The 12,929-nt window shown below is 41.6% G+C and overlaps 1 protein-coding gene across 2 annotated transcripts in view; it reads left to right on the top strand.

The window, feature by feature from the left end:
- HMGA2 (high mobility group AT-hook 2) overlaps positions 1-12,929 on the top strand; it is a 142,050-nt gene that overhangs the window by 125,064 nt on the left and 4,057 nt on the right. For both annotated transcript variants that reach the window (XM_040491497.1, XM_040491496.1), the window contains one exon: positions 4,049-4,081. In XM_040491497.1, coding sequence (XP_040347431.1) covers positions 4,049-4,081 — 33 coding nt within the window. The remainder of the gene's footprint in view (positions 1-4,048; positions 4,082-12,929) is intronic.

Here is a 12,929-nt window from a genome sequence, read left to right as displayed (position 1 = left end):
CCAAATGAGCCACTATAGAGGACTTTGCTAATTTGTGCACTAGAACAGTCATTATGAAATCCATGCCTTTATTTTATTTTATTTTTTTTTAATTTTTTTTTTCAACGTTTATTTATTTTTGGGACAGAGAGAGACAGAGCATGAACAGGGGAGGGGCAGAGAGAGAGGGAGACACAGAATCGGAAACAGGCTCCAGGCTCTGAGCCATCAGCCCAGAGCCCGACGCGGGGCTCGAACTCACGGACCGCGAGATCGTGACCTGGCTGAAGTCGGACGCTTAACCGACTGCGCCACCCAGGCGCCCCGAAATCCATGCCTTTAAAAGGGACTTCTTAGACCCTCCACACTTGATAATAAAGGCAGACTTTCCAGTGGGGGAGAAAGAATCAGCTGGAGCTTTGGGACCTAACTCTCGTCCTCTGGTAGTCGCCTGGAGTCTTCAGGACTGGAGTCGCCTAGAGTCGCCTGTGGAACCAGACCTGGGCCCTGCTGGGGAAGCCATGGCCTTCCTCTGGCCCTGGTGGCAGTGGGGAATCCTGAGAGATCCCAAAGAAGAAGGTGAATCTGGAGTTGGAAATCAAGGCCCTTCTCCTCCTGGATTGGACCTGGATTTGAATTTATTTATTGATTTATTTATTTATTTATTTATCTTTGGTTAAGGAGGAAGATGGGTTTCCTCGGAGCGTTTTACAGGGTATTAAAAGAACTAGAAGACCCAGGTTGTTTTAGCTTGAGAAAATGATCTCTGGGAGGTTACTTAAACTCCCTATTTACCTCAGTTACTTTAGTTACCTTAGTTTCCCTGCGGGGGGCGGGGGGGGGGGGGAAATATGGAAATAATAAGGCTTGGGACCTCCTGGTCATAAAGGGGCAGCTGTTAAAAATAGAAAGGATTTTGGTTTTTATGTGGGAAAAGCACGTGCAAAATATTACTCATGTATTGAGGTGCAGGAAAGTATCCTGCCGGTCACACTAAAGATTGATGTGCGTAGTTGACATTATTCAATTCTTATAGAGATATACGGCCGACCACGTTTCTGATGACAGGAATCCTAAGGGGCAACTGTTTTCTAGGTATCAACACTTAGTCCTAAGCTAGGAGATACTTCAAGGAAGATAAGAGACTTGCAGTTTGTTTGGTGTCTCCGAAGATCGCCAGACTACGGTTTGTTTCCTTTCCCTTTTTATGAATGGCTGTAGTATTATGCTTCCGTCTGCATTTTCTATCCAAGCCATTCATAAAAAAAAAAAAATAACAACCAAACAAAATAACAACAACAAAAAACTTTCTCGGCACGGTCTGGAGCCATTGGGTGCCAGAGGCTGGGAAAACATGCTGGCAGCCGTAACCCCAACTGGCACTGAGAGCGTTCAAGGGTCTGTTTGTTTGGTGGTCGGAAAAGTATGAAGTGCTGTGTGCAAGGGCCGCCGGGAGAGGTTCTGTGACACGGGCTAGGCCGGGAGCCAGCGCTGGCAGAGTTTCAGACATTGTCTTTCCCCTCATTGAAGTGTCAGGACCTAATTCATGGAAAATTGGGTGAGTTGGCAGCCCTTTCAGAGGATTTCATTGAGCCCCGCAGTGCGCAGAAGCCACATGAATGCGGGATCTTCAGCCAAAAGAGGAGGGGAACTTCTGGGCAGTAGAAACCAGTCAGCCTGCAAGAATGCGTGGGGATTTGAAGCGGTTTGGGAGTAAACATGTGTACAGGTGTAATCGGCGGGAAGAAAGAGAAGGAAGAAAGGGTCTGTCCTGACACATGGCTCTTCTGAAATGAATACTCTCTTAGCACACACTTTTGGACCCTCAGAGGCAAGCAGTCCTAATCACGTTTGGTTCAGTTCCACTTGGAGAAGACATCGTCTCCATACCTGGCTTTTCATGATGTCATCTCTCCTGTGGTTTTCAAGTCAAAGGGCAGAATTTTTTTTCTTTTCAGTGAACAAAAGTATCTTGCCATGTTGAAAACTGTTTATCTCGTCCATCCAAAAAAAAAAAAAAAAGCTCTGATGATCTTTATGTAACATGTTTAATATGTCAGCCATAGGACAATCGCATCATCACAGAAATTCCGAGAGGAAGGAAAATGAATAGGAGCTGTATGCCCCCACGATATAGTGAATTTACCCTAACTTCTGTCATTTGGGAGAACTGTAGAAATTTTATTTTTTTCATTTGTGCCACGAAAGTGCGTCACTGGCCACATCAGAGTGGCTCGGTTGGACTTGTGAACCCTAGTGATAGGTACATAGAAGAAGTAAGGCTCATATTCAAAATTTTTTTCTTCAACGTTTATTTATTTTTGGGACAGAGAGAGACAGAGCATGAACGGGGGAGGGGCAGAGAGAGAGGGAGACACAGAATCGGAAACAGGCTCCAGGCTCTGAGCCATCAGCCCAGAGCCTGAGGCTCATATTCAGATGTGAAAGTGAGTACTCTGAAGTCACTTTGTTTGAAGTCATCCATCAAAAAGCTCGGGCTTCAAATCCCAACTTTACAATACCAAAGAATGGTTTAAATATCTTTCTAATATTCTAATTATTGGAAAATTCATTTAAGCTGGGTAGAAAAAACTTCCCTTAGGTGTTTCACTCAAAAAAGAGAATTCTGTTCTATATACGTAATTAGATACAGATACAGATAGAATACAATATTCTGCAAATGAAACCATCAAGAAAGCAAACAAACCCACAGGATGGTAGAAAACATTTGCAAATCATATTCTGATGGTACTCATATCCAGAACATATAAAGAACTCTTAACTCAATAATGAAAAGACACATTTGAAAATGGGCAAGAGATCTGGAAGATACTTCTCTAAAGAAGATACATAAATTGGGGCACCTGGGTGGGTAAGTCGGTTAAGTGTCCGACTTCGGCTCAGGTCATGGTGTCGTGGTTCGTGAGTTCGAGACCCGCATTGGGCTCTGTGCTAATGGCTCGGAGCCTGGAGCCTGCTTCGGATTCTGTGTCTCCCTCTCTATCTGCCCCTCCTCCACTCCCTCTCTCTCTCTCTCTCCGTCTCTCAAAAATAAATAAACATTAAAAAAAAAAAAGAAGATAAATAAATTGCCCATAAGCCCATGAAAAGATTTTCAGCCTCAATTGTCATTAGGGAAAAATCAGATCAAAACCCCAGTGACGAACTTCACACCCAGTGGGATATTTATAATGAAAAAGACAGGCAACAGCAAGTGTTGGCAAGTATGTGGAGAAATTGGGACCCTCATGCATTGCTGGTGGAAATGTAAAATGGTGCAGCTGCTTTGAAATACTGACAGCTCCTCAAAAAGTTTATCCTAGAGTCACCTGTATGACCCAGAAATTCCACTCCAAACTACCCAAGAGAAATGAAAACATGTCTCCACTAAAACTTGCATACGAATGCTCATAGCATTATTCATGATAGCCAAATGGCAGAAACAACCCAAATGTCCATCGACTGACGGATGGATCAACAAAATGTGGTGTGGCCATACAATGGGATGGTATGGAGTCATAAAGAGGAATGAAGGACCGATGCATGGTATGACCCAGATGACCCTGGAACACGTTACGCTAAGTAAAAGAAGCCAGGCACAAAAGACCATATATTGTATGATTCCATTTACCTGAAATGTCTGGAGTAGGCAGATTTACAGGGACGGAGAGATGAGTGGTTGGTTAGGGATGGCAGGGTGACTAGGCAGGCAGCAGGGAGTGGGGGGTAGTCAATAATAACGGGTATGGCGTTTCTTCTAGAGGAGGTGAAATGTTCTGAAATTAGATTGTGATGATGATGACACTACAACTCTCCGGATGTACTAAAGAAACTGAATTATACACATTATTGGTGAGTTGTATCGTATGTAAAGTGTATCCCAAGAGAGCGGAGTGTTTTTAAAGCAAAATGTTAGCAAATTAGGCCCTTTCATAACTCCCGTGAATCTAATTTTAGAACCAAATTTTTGCAGACAAATGTGTATATTTGAAACACGTATACTTAATTATTGTCATGAAGTATGTTTCCTTCTAAGACGTAACAGGTTTTTTGTTTGTTTCTTCCTCAGCCACAACAAGTCGTTCAGAAGAAGCCTGCTCAGGTAAGAGATGGGCATTATGATTTTCTTTTCCTTCCAATTAAGATAAAGAGTAAAGTGAAAAGATATAACCCCAAATTAAACCTTAAATGTGTCCTTTTCTAGTTTTGATTATGTCAGCATCCCAGTATTCATGAAAATTCGTTGTGTCCTTCAGACAAAGCCAGGAATACATAGTCTGAGTTGTGTCACCAAAAACCGTAGGGGGCGCCTGGTGAGCTCAGTTGATGGAGCTTTTGGGACTTTTGATCCTAAGGTGTTTCAAGGCTGAGCCTCACGTTGGGTGTAGAAATTATTGGGGCGCCTGGGTGGCGCAGTCGGTTAAGCGTCCGACTTCAGCCAGGTCACGATCTCGCGTGTCCGTGAGTTCGAGCCCCGCGTCGGGCTCTGGGCTGATGGCTCGGAGCCTGGAGCCTGTTTCCGATTCTGTGTCTCCCTCTCTCTCTGCCCCTCCCCCGTTCATGCTCTGTCTCTTTCTGTCCCAAAAATAAATTTAAAAAAACGTTGAAAAAAAAAAAAGAAATTACTTACAAATAAAATCTTAAAAGGAAAAAGAAAAGAAAACCCTAGAAGATCAAGGCCTAAAGTGTACAAAGCAAATATAAATACTTTAAAAAGTAAAATCTTTATTTCAGTGCCTCATACGAAATATTTAATGATCTTACCATGTGTTTTGCCAATCTTAAACATCAAATTTTGTCCTTTCCTTCTATCTACCCATATTCCATTGACTTGATACAGGACTTATTAGCTGAAAAATATATCATGATTCATGACAGGAAACATATCTGTTCATTGAATTATTCCATAACCTTGGATAAGCCAAAACATCCTCAAAGAGGGCTGAGAAACTGGGAAATTAAGTCATACCAATTTTGCAGATTGATGAACCCTCAGGTCCTGCCTTCTTGGCTGCATCACAGTTTCTGAGGTGTTGGCAACATCAAAATGAGGAGCCAGGTTTACTTTTCTTACTCTTTATGCTTCGTGTTTTTGTCCTAAATATAATCTATACATGGAAACATAAGAATTGTATCTATTGAGGGGGCGCCTGGGTGGCGCAGTCGGTTAAGCGTCCGACTTCAGCCAGGTCACGATCTCGTGGTCCGTGAGTTCGAGCCCCGCGTCGGGCTCTGGGCTGATGGCTCAGAGCCTGGAGCCTGTTTCCGATTCTGTGTCTCCCTCTCTCTCTGCCCCTCCCCCGTTCATGCTCTGTCTCTCTCTGTCCCAAAAAGAAATAAACGTTGAAAAAAAAAAAAATTAAAAAAAAAAAAAAAAGAATTGTATCTATTGAGGAAGTAGATCTTGAAGGAAGAAAAAAACCTGAAGATTAAATTAACCACGAGTAAATTTAACCAAGAGTCAATTTAACCATTCTTAAAGTATAAATGTGTCTCACAATTCTCCCCTTCCAAGTTTAAAGAGATACCCAGGAGATCTGGCTTTATCACACAGAAACTGCTGAAGTAAGTTGTTACCCGGTGTTGTGGGTTATCAAGTTCTTTGTAGATCTCTTTCACATAACTGAAAATATCCATGTGATATTTTCTCTGGAGGTCTCTAAAAAGGTACTTTGCACCCTGTTCTCTTGGGACAATGTTGTTTTGACTGGGAAAGACCATCCGAGCAATCTTGTGTGTCTACTATTCTTTACAAATGCTGCTTGAAAGAGAACTGAAGCTTCTAAACACATGTAAGCATGCAGGGAAAATGTGTCAGCGTAATTACATGTATGTGTTAAGTAGCATAAAAGAGAGTTAACATGAAAAAAATTTCTCAGGGCTGCCCCCATTCCTAAAAGCCAACAGTGGTACGGGGAACTAAAAATAAATACCAGTGTTTGAGTGTTTGTAAACAATATCAAACAAAACAAAATATAAACAAAAGCTTGACATTTTATTTTTTTTTTAATTTTTTTCAACGTTTTTTATTTATTTTTGGGACAGAGAGAGACAGAGCATGAACGGGGGAGGGGCAGAGAGAGAGGGAGACACAGAATCGGAAACAGGCTCCAGGCTCTGAGCCATCAGCCCAGAGCCCGACGCGGGGCTCGAACTCACGGACCGCGAGATCGTGACCTGGCTGAAGTCGGACGCTTAACCGACAGCGCCACCCAGGCGCCCCAAAACTTGACATTTTAAGTAGGAGATTGCGAATATATTTAGCCTCTCATCTTTCATCAGCAAGAAAATCAAGACAAAGTAAATTTAAAAGTCAGTTCACTTGAGCCAAAGGATACTGCCGTGTTCACTGTTGCATCACTGGCTATGAACATTCGATTAATAACCTTCTGTGGTCTGTTAACAACATTGACTCAGTATCTATTCTTGGTGTTGTAGGGAAGATGAGGCACATGAAATAGTTATCGCATCCAAGAAATGTGTCATCTGGTTCAGAGTTTCTTAGCCTTAGCTGCATGGTAGAATCACCTAGAGATTATATAGGACATACATATATCACCATGTACGTGAACTGTGTATATGCATGAACCCTGCCCAGTAGTATATGCAGAGCCAGCCCTTGTGAGCCAATCGTGAGCACCTCTTTCAAATTCTGTGTCAGGTGACGTCCAGTAGGTAGCTTGAAATCGACTCTGATGTAAGTATTTACACCGTGGAATTTGACAGCTGCTACCGATCAGGACCTTTTTTTCCTGAAGATCAAGTTTGCCTACGCCACCGGCCCTACCCTTCACTGATTCTGATTTTTTGGGGTCTGAAGACCCAAGCATCGGTATTTTTTATGAACTCCCCAAGCGATTCTAATGTGCAGCCAGAGGTGAAGATACTTGGTGAACACGCACGAGAAGACATGTGAACATTTGTTGAACAAATGACCACAGAGTGCCAATGGATATGAGGCACATAGGGGATACAGTCGGATAAGTGGAATACCATGTGTTACTTAAGGGGATAATTCCTGGAAGACTTTTTATTTTGTGTTGCCATCTAGTTGCAGAGGGGAAAATGGAGATATAAATTAGGGAAACAGAGATGCTATGAATGAGATGAGTGGCATATTCAAAAGTAGAGGGGCAGAAACAAATAAATTACAGGTGGAGATTATCAGTGTGTCTGAAACTGCGGATTGGTCAGTAATACACCAAGAAATAATAAATGTTTTCCCAAGAAACTCAGGAATGGCAAAGAAGGCACAGATAGACTGGGCTGGTCTTCGCTGATCCGTGTGGTTGTGTTACAGACCCTGCTCCAGAAGTTGCCCTTGAAAGGAGAGTTCAGAGTTAAAAAAATAAAAAACAAAAAAAGAATGTGAGCTCATTGGGCTTCCTAATCTATATTGTCTAAGGACATAGTGATGAATTATATAAACATGGGGGCTACAAGGAAGTTCATGGAGGATAATGTAAATTTAATACTACATTCAAAAGGATCTCTTCCTTTTCCATCTGTTTATTTCAAAATACCCTCCCAGATGGCTTTTCCATGTGGCAGTCTGGATTAACTCAGGCTCATATCCTTTCTTCATCAACAGTACTGTATTCAGATCCTGTTTTGAGGTGGTGAAAATTTTAATACAATGAAGTATTTCACATCTAAAGAAAAGAGCTCGGCAGCGTGTAAGGAGACCTAGGTTTTGCTTTCTGGCCCCATCACTGGACGAATTAATCTCTCTGTGCCTCATTTATCCATCTGTGGACTGGGATCATAACAACACATCTCCCTTACCCCCAAGAAAACTTTGAGAGATCCATAATTCTATAAATTCCAGGGAGCATTACTATGTTCTGACTTATTTGGGGAGGCTGGATTTCTAATTTCCAGAGATTTATACTCTCAAAAAGTCTAGAATTCGAATTCGTCCAAAACTGTCTTTTTGACCTCAGGCGTTTTCCCTGCACGTTTCAAAAATAAAGATTGTTTCATCTTTAAGGGGGAAATGTTACAGTGATTGCCACATCCTCTCATTAGGATTGAAGCAGTCAGAACCACTTTTCTTGGCGGTATGTCGCAATTACAAAGACTCTATTGTGAAATATCCCAATGCCATCAAATTCTGAAATTTGAGAATTCCAGAGCTTCAAGAGTGCCACTCCTGGAAACTGGTATAGAAAGCAACAAAATTCATTCTGAGGATACAAGTGTAGAATTACAGTAAGTCCCCAAATTGAGATATGTGTTTATGTATGTAAATACATGTGTCCAGAGAATAATAAAAATTTAAGGGAAACCCTGCTGCCAGGGTTTGTGTTTATAAAGTCCACCAGGTGCCATCAGCTACAGACGTTAAGTGTGTCCCACATCCTAAGGGGGCAGTTAATGGTCTCTTAAAAATCTAAAGAGAAAAATCTGCAATATTCACATTACTTTGTTTAATTACAGAAACGGTGAGAACAAAGATTACTAGGGCACTCTATTTAAAATGACAAATTAAGCAATAAATAGAAATGAGCTCATGTCTTCGTGTTTTAGCAGTGTGATGCAGTTGACTTCTCGGCCACATGGAACACATTCTTTGGTAGGAAACAGTGGTGGGATTTGTTGTCGGCGTTGCTTTTATAAAAGTTAACCCCATACAAGTATCCGATTATTATTATCGATAGAGGGAATGCTGTTCCTCGGCTTGTCACTTTGATGAGAATAAATCTCACGCCCTCTCAGACCTCTAAAAAGGTTTGGCTGGTCCGTCAGATATCTTCTTGTTTCTTGGGTTCCTTCTCTGAAGGCTTTGAACAGAGATCCAAAGTGACTCCTGCTAGATAATTCAGACAGTCTTTTCTCACCTGAGTCTACCCAAACAGGAAAATCAGCTTTAAAAATCCTAACGGTTCTCCTGACTTTCAACCCAGTTTCCTCATGGTTGTTCTGCCCTGGCAAGCGCCACCTCTAGCAACGAAGACAGGTATAAACCTGCTCCTTTTCAATTTCCCAACGAGAGGCTTGGAAAGTTCCCCGTTTCTAACAGAGCAGAAACAGAGCTTTGTGTTTTGAGGTAGAATCTTTACCTGCGAGTAACATCTTCTGTGGGGGGGTGTACCAGGGCAAAGAACTCTCAGTAAGCCTGGTTATCATGGGACTTTTCCCCTCTTAAAAAAAAAAAAAAAAAAGGTTGAATGTTTTTACAGGGACTTCAAGGGCTGTTTTAAGGATGTTTATATTTCAGACAACCTAAACATTGTTTGGAGCAAAAGGAGAGATTTCGTTTTGGGACAAGCACGTTGATGAATTGCAGTCAGCATCTTGTTCTTAAAGAGGGCATTTTGACTGGGGGCTCTCGGTCTAGACACACAAAGGAGAAAGGAGGAGGGGGGGAGAGGGAGGGTATTCTCAGTCCAACACTCGTCTTTTAAATGGTACCTTGGCCAATGCAGTAAATAATTCCTAATAAATCCGATTTGCAAATGGTCACTCTCCCACTGCACCGTGATTTATGCTGCCCAAGTCATAAAGAGCACTGATTTATTTATTTTCCTACTTAGGCTCTTTCAAGCTGGCAAAACATTTTGTGGGCCAGTAATTGTTTGGTACGAACCGGCAAAACACGAAGAATTCTATCAAAGCCCAGCCTGAGCGGCACTGTTTTGTTGTAGAGGAAATACTTTTTGATTTAACCTCTGACCTCTGACATTGCAAAGGTCAAGGGAAAAGGAGAGAGCACAGCAGACATCAACGTTTAACCCTTACAGTAAAATCCCTCAAGGACGTAACAGCACAGGTGGGGCAAAGAGACCTATCAAAATTATTATTAACCATAAACATATGAAGTAATTAGCTCAGCCAACACTTGTAATAAGGGAATATGAGCGAGGTGAAGTCAGCTGTGTTTTGGCAGAGAATGTCTCATAGAGATGACATAAACTTCTAACAGAAGCGAAAACACATCACTCAATGTAAAAACCTCCAAAAGGCAAAAATTTAGTGTTTCTGGGTTTGCCAGATTTCCTATATGAGTTTTTTTTTGGTTTTTGTTTTTTGTTTTGTTTTTTGTTTTTTGTTTTTTGTGTTTTTTTTAAATTTTTTTTTTCAACGTTTATTTATTTTTGGGACAGAGAGAGACAGAGCATGAACGGGCGAGGGGCAGAGAGAGAGGGAGACTCAGAATCGGAAGCAGGCTCCAGGCTCTGAGCCATCAGCCCAGAGCCCGACGCGGGGCTCGAACTCACGGACCGCGAGATCGTGACCTGGCTGAAGTCGGACGCTTAACCGACTGCGCCACCCAGGCGCCCCTGTTTTTTGTTTTTTTAAGTATGATTGTTTTTAACTATGTGAAGCCCATGGATCAGGCTAAAAATGAAAATGGCAATGTCTGCCTGCTTTCCCTCTGCGTGGTGATGTGAGTTGAATAAACACCAGTTATTTATTCAATAGGTAAACTTTCTTCTCATTATCCAAACATGCTGACCCAAATTAATATGGATAAATAGTAACTGGTTTTAAAACCTGGTCTTTCTAAGAAAATCTGTAATGTTTGAATAGAAATCTATTGCTTTGTCCAACACACTTCCTTTACGTTCAGGAAGTGTTTGCTGAACACTCAAATGTATATTGAGTAATTACTTGTTGACTTACTGCTGTTACTGATATTTTCACAATCTTATGCAGAAGTCCTAACCCAGGACAATGAAAAACATTCGGTGAAAAATGTTTGACTAAAATCCAGCAATGTTCTCTTCCCTGGCGACAAATACAACAATGTGCAAAATTTATACACATAGAAAACAAAGAGAAAAGGTTTCTCCTGGTCTGTGCCACCGATAAACACATCTGGAATGGAACCATTAAATACCCTTTAACCTAGCCATTTTCAAAAACTGCTTTGCATGAAAACAAGAACATTCCTCAACCATTTTTGGAGATGTTGAAATAAACTTCCTTCTCCTGAATGCTTCCTTCGTGCAAAAATCCTTTCGCTACATCTTTAGTATTTTTCAAACCTGAGGCTCCTTTAGTAAGCATTAGAACGGGCATGGCAAATCCGTACAGCTCACCATCCTCAGAAAGGGCGACTTACAGGATCTTGAAACTTGCAGTCAGTTTATCCGTGAAATGATTTCCTTATCTGCAAAGTGTGACTCCCTTCTGAAATCAGTGGTAAATATCCCTTCACCCCAGGAAACAAATCTGCATATCCTGGGGATGAACATGACCTCTGTTTACGATACTTTCGGTGACAGCACCCTGATCAAGGACACAGACGAGAGAAACAGGAGTGCATTTGAGAAATCAAAAACATCTTGTTTGGTTTTCTTTTTCAAGGCTTTATTTAAAAATCGTGTGTTTCTTTCTCACCAATCTATCATTGAATCACAGGTAAAGAAACACACAGAGAATGAGTAACTGCAATTAATAATTATTCCACACTGTATCTTATAGGATTTTTTTTCTCTTTTTTTTTTTTCAAAAATGTTCCCATTTGGTTGTCACATTTTCCTCTCACACCCTGCTGGGCAGTTCGGTGGGTATGGTCATTACTGGTCTGACACAGTGAGAATAGACGTGAGTTACACAACCCATCAATGCCAGGGCTGATGTCTGTGGTCAACGACCTCTAGGATCAAGCAGTCTTCTTTACTTTAAACATCCCTCAATAAAGACCTTAACACTGACTTTATCAAGTTGATGGTCACACATGCAGGATAGTCCTGACGCTTGTATATTTCTATAGACATAAAGCTAAAATAAAGAGAGCACTAGGTACAAATGCCATGAATATCCCAACTTCTTAAGTCTCCTTTTTCAAAAAGTAGATTCCCCTCCTAACATTTCCACCAGAATACCTTCCACTTGCCAGATTATCTGGTTTCTATATGTTCCATTTAACGTATTTTTAAAAATCTGATGTAAAGTTTTCCTAGTTGGAGGAAATAATCACTTTCCATTAAGTTAAACAGCCTCAATCCATTTTTTTTTAATTTTTTTAATGTTTATTTAGTTTTGAGAGACAGAGACAGAGCGCCAGCAGGGGAGCGGCAGAGAAAGAGAGGCAGACACAGAATCCGAAGCAGGCTCCAGGCTCTGAGCTGTCAGCACAGAGCCCGACGCGGAGCTCGAACCCATAAACCTCGAGATCATGACCTGAGCCGAAGTCAGACGCTCAACCGCCTGAGCCACCCAGGCACCCCCCTCTTTTTTTTTAATGTTTATTTAAATCCATTTTAAGTTAAAATATCTGACAGAGGAATAGAAAAACTCCATTTTGCGGTCTTGCGGGTCACTTAGCTGCAGCTGGAACTTGAAAAATTGGTTTCTGGTCATTGCTGCTGAGGCAGAGAGCCCGTTATTTCTTCTCGGGTGGGACTGGCTGGAGATACTCAGCAACGTGAAAAACTCTCAGATGTGTCTGTCCTTCTGAGTCCTTAACGAGTTGGACACGTTAAGATGACAATAAGAATCTGTCACTAAACCATAACGACTCTTTCTAGACAACCAGGTATTTGTAGGTTTATTGGCAAGATAGCTTAAATTGCAGATGTATTTTTAGCCTGCAGCATTTTTATAATAACGGAGTTGCAGAATTCTTTGCAATCAAGGAGAAGAAATAAGGATTTATTAAAGCCGACATGGACTTCTGGGATTTTGCACTCCTTACTGCACACAAAGAGGGGGATCATGGGGACCCAACTCCTAAAATTTGTAAGGAGAGCATTTCCGTTTCCTGATTCCATTTAGAATTCACCAGCCCCTCTTCCACTGCAGACCTGCTGTTTAGTCTGCATCTGAAAATTAAACCCAGAGCTTCGGCTCTCACATTAAATACTAAACGTTCCTCCAGCACACGCCCTCACCCGCGTCTGTGTGCTAAGATCTATGATTAGACTCTTAAGACATTTAAAATTCCATCAAGCATTAGAGGATAAGGCTGGATACTGGGCTGTCTTCTTCCGCCTTTTGAA

Source organism: Herpailurus yagouaroundi, unplaced genomic scaffold, assembly GCF_014898765.1.
Source record: "Herpailurus yagouaroundi ecotype Mexico unplaced genomic scaffold, PumYag 182, whole genome shotgun sequence".
NCBI classification, from domain to species: Eukaryota; Metazoa; Chordata; class Mammalia; order Carnivora; family Felidae; genus Herpailurus; species Herpailurus yagouaroundi.
Note: the sequence above shows the minus strand (reverse complement) of the source record. Positions and strands in the feature narration are given on the sequence as shown.